The following is a 3,761-nucleotide window of genomic DNA, read 5'->3' on the forward strand; positions in this document are numbered from 1 at the left end:
GAACCAGCAGGACAGACCACCTCCCCTCACTGGGCACTCACCCACAGGCAATCCTCTTGCCTCACAGACCTCACTCTGTTCCACCGGAGGGCAGCAAAAATGCTCTGCTTTTCTGACATCCGAGAATACTCAACAGGAGAGATGGGGGGAGCTGTGAAAAAAACTAAAACTCTCTTAAAATGCCTTCACCCTTCCCGTTCCTTAGCACTGGCGCTGCAGACGCTGAGCAGCCCTTCTGCGTTGGCACTGGTTTCACAGGACCAAGTTAAACACCAGGACTGGTCCCTGCCCCCACCCACTGCTGCAGAGTGGGGCTGTGGTCAAGAGCCCGTGGGCAGATGCCCTGCTCTTCATTGCCCACACGGCCAGCACCAAGCAGGGCTGCAGCCACACAGCTGCAGGAAGGTCTCCGAGAAAAGAGAGGGATGTCTCTGTGTGACGGGGGGATGGTCTGTGGGAAATGGCTTTGATTTTGCTTGCAGAAGTCTCCCCTAAATTATCACTGTCTTTTTCTTCTGTGACAGGACCATATGCCCAGAGGCAGCAGATGTCCAACAGCAGCTCCATCACCCAGTTCCTCCTCCTGGCATTGGCAGACACGCGGGAGCTGCAGCTCTTGCACTTCTGGCTCTCCCTGGGCATCTACCTGGCTGCCCTCGTGGCCAACGGCCTCATCATCACCACCGTAGTGTGCGACCACCACCTGCACACCCCCATGTATTTCTTCCTCCTCAACCTCTCCCTCCTTGACCTGGGCTCCATCTCCACTATTGTCCCCAAAGCCATGGCCAACTCCCTCTGGGACACCAGGGACATCTCCTACTCAGGATGTGCTGCACTGCTCTTCCTGATTGTCTTTTTCCTTTCAGCAGAGTATTTTCTCCTCACCGTCATGGCCTATGACCGCTTTGTGGCCATCTGCCAGCCCCTGCGCTACGGGACCCTGCTGGGCAGCAGAGCTTGTGTCCACATGGCAGCAGCTGCCTGGGCCAGTGGGTTTCTCAATGCTGCGCTGCACACGGCCAATACACTGTCACTGCCGCTCTGCCAAGGCAATGCCCTGGGACAGGTCTTCTGTGAAATCCCACAGATCCTCAAGCTCTCCTGCTCACACACCTACCTCAGGGAAGTGGGGCTAATTGTGGGTAGTGCCTTTTTATTCTTTGGGTGTTTTGTTTTCATTGTGCTGTCCTATGTGCAGATCTTCAGGGCTGTGCGGAGGATCCCCTCTGAGCAGGGGCGGCACAAAGCCTTTTCCACGTGCCTCCCTCACCTGGCCGTGGTCTCCCTCTTTGTCAGCACTGCCATGTTTGCCTACCTGAAGCCCCCCTCCATCTCCTCCCCATCCCTGGACCTGGTGGTGTCAGTCCTGTACTCAGTGGTGCCTCCAGCACTGAACCCCCTCATCTACAGCATGAGGAACCAGGAGCTCAAGGGTGCAATGTGCAAACTGATAGCTGGATGTTCTTCTGAAGGAATAAAATTTTGAATACCACTTATAATGTAATTCATCACAGACCCAGAGTGTCTTCTGAATGTGTTGTAGTTGCTCATGGTATTTCATTTCTGATAAAGGTGTCGTCCCCATTCTAATTCCTTCTGTGATTTTCTTTTCTGAAGGTGCCCTGCTCTCTCTTCATCTAACAAAGCCAAAGGGCCGTTAAACCACTATGTTTTTCCTGGGATTCTTTCTTCCAAGGCCTTTCTGGAGCTGCAGGGACAGTTCCTGTATCCACAGATGGAGGGGAAAAGGTTCCTGGCATGGCAGCAATACCAGGGAACACCAGCACTTGGCTCTCCAGTGCTGTCCTCCTTCCACTTCCACACTCCCCTTCTGACCCCCTGCCTTGGTGTAAGGCCTGAGTGCTATGGCAGCTTGGTCACCGCCGTGCTGCGTGGCAGTCCTGTGAGCGCAGGCAGGGGCAGGCAACGGGCACTCTGTGACGGTGCTGGCCTCCATCAAATGTTATGGGTTTGGGGAGACCACCTGAATGCAGCACTGCAACGTGCTTCCTTGAACCGAGGTCCCCGTGCCCATTGCTCATGACGAGGGCCATCTCCGCGAGGTGCCGAGCAGGGCGCGACACCCCCGGGCTGAGGTGCTGCCAGCCTCTGGCAGGGGCAGCAGGAGGCCAGGCAGTCACTGTGCCCGCTGCAGTGCTCTGCCTCCGCACGTGCCAGGGACGGGCTCGTGCCTCTGAGCCCCCCTGTGTGCGTGAGGCTGGGGTTCAACCACGCCAGCAGTGCATGAGGCCAGCTGAGGTGGGGACACCTCCCAGGGCACCACCGTTCCTGTGTGTGACTGCAGGAACAAAGGCCACTGTCCCAGGGAGATTCATCTCACCCGCCTTGGGCAGGCTCATTGCAAGTGCCTCTGTCTGATCACGGCACCCTTTCTGGACAGTGCCCTCAAATGTGTCCGAGCAATCAGGGAGGTTCTGGGGTCCTGGCAAAAGGCAGACATCCAGCCTTTGTTCAGGAAAAGCAAGAAGGACAATTGGGAGAAATACAGGCTGGTCATCCTCACCGTAGTGTCTGGGGAAATGACGGTGGAAATACTCCTGCAGCCATTTCCAGGTAATTGTGGGACATCAAAGGGATTGCTGCACCCCTACGTATTGAGGCAAGAAGGGGATGGTTTGTACCTGGACCTTTGCAAGGGGTTTGACTTTTTCTCCTGCACTTTCTGTATAGGCAGATGGGTGACTTCTGGAGTGAAGAAATGGAGGACACTGTGGGTGGGAAGTTGGCTGGCAGCTTGTGGCTATGTCTCGAGCTAGCTCAACGGCGTCAGGGAGCGAAACCCGACCTTGGGAGAGAGACACAGTTATGCCTGTTGGAAGGAAGCCATGGGAGCAAGAGGAGAACCTTGAAGATAGGGAGTGGTCTGCAGAGCTTGTGGCCTTGTAGATACAGGGAGTTGCTGAGCTGCTGTGTCTGTAATAAAAAAAGAGCCAAGAGTGGAAAATTGCTGAGCACAGTTACAGGCTGACACGTCAGCCCCCTGCAAAGGTATAAAAGGCTTGCTTGATTTTAATAAAGTGTCTTCGAGGTGTCTTTGTATGTCTTCATGCCTTCAATCCGCTCCCAGAGTCGGTGCATCATACGCCACAGGGGCTCAAGACCAAATGTCAGCAGTGGTCAAGTCCTCCTGGTGGCCACTGACTAGTGGCATCTTCCAGTGCAAGCAGTTGGGCCAACTGTGTTGAATGTCTTGATTGTCTCCCAGTACAAGCTGACAAAGTGGCTTTTCAGACCCTTCTGTGGATGATGCCAAAGTGGGCAGAGCCCTTGAGAGATGCCATCCAGTTCACCCTGCCTTGATCAGGACAGCTGGACAAGGGGATTTACAGGGGCCTCTCCCAACCTGAGATATTCTAGGACTCATTGACTCACTTCCCTGGAGAGCTCAGTTGGGATGGGATAGCAGGGGGAAGAAGGGAAAACAGAGGTGCAGAAGCAGAGACAAAACAGGGTCCAGTAGAAACAGAGCAGTTCCCCTGAGGAATGTTCTTCCACCCAAAATAATAGGTAGGAAATCCATGAGATAAATTGGCTGAGAGAAGCTTCCCTTTATCTGCTGGGGTGCTGGGCCACGGGGAGGGTGACGGCTGAGGACGGTATCTCGTGGTCAGTTGTGTCTCAGGGACTCACATTCCAGCAGGAAGCCAATGGCTGTGACGGGGGCAGTGAGGCCAGTTCTGCCTGCGGAGGGGACAGCCCAACAGCAGCAATGTGCCTGGGAAAGGGGCGGTGAGGTC

General features: G+C 55.0%; 1 protein-coding gene across 1 annotated transcript; it reads left to right on the forward strand.

Moving 5' to 3' along the window:
- The first annotated feature begins 392 nt into the window (after positions 1-392).
- On the forward strand, positions 393-1,952 carry LOC308057223 (olfactory receptor 14A16-like). Its single transcript, XM_080411343.1, has one exon. The coding sequence runs from the start codon at positions 461-463 to the stop codon at positions 1,487-1,489; it is 1,029 nt and encodes a 342-aa protein (XP_080267469.1). The 5' UTR covers positions 393-460; the 3' UTR covers positions 1,490-1,952.
- The last annotated feature ends 1,809 nt before the right edge of the window (positions 1,953-3,761 follow it).

This window comes from Falco punctatus (genome assembly GCF_963210335.1).
Source record: "Falco punctatus genome assembly, contig: scaffold_40, whole genome shotgun sequence".
NCBI lineage: Eukaryota > Metazoa > Chordata > Aves > Falconiformes > Falconidae > Falco > Falco punctatus.

What these genes read in the sequence shown, in the direction of transcription:
- LOC308057223 (XM_080411343.1), top strand. Translation starts at nt 461, where the DNA reads ATGGCTTTGATTTTGCTTGCAGAAGTCTCCCCTAAATTATCACTGTCT.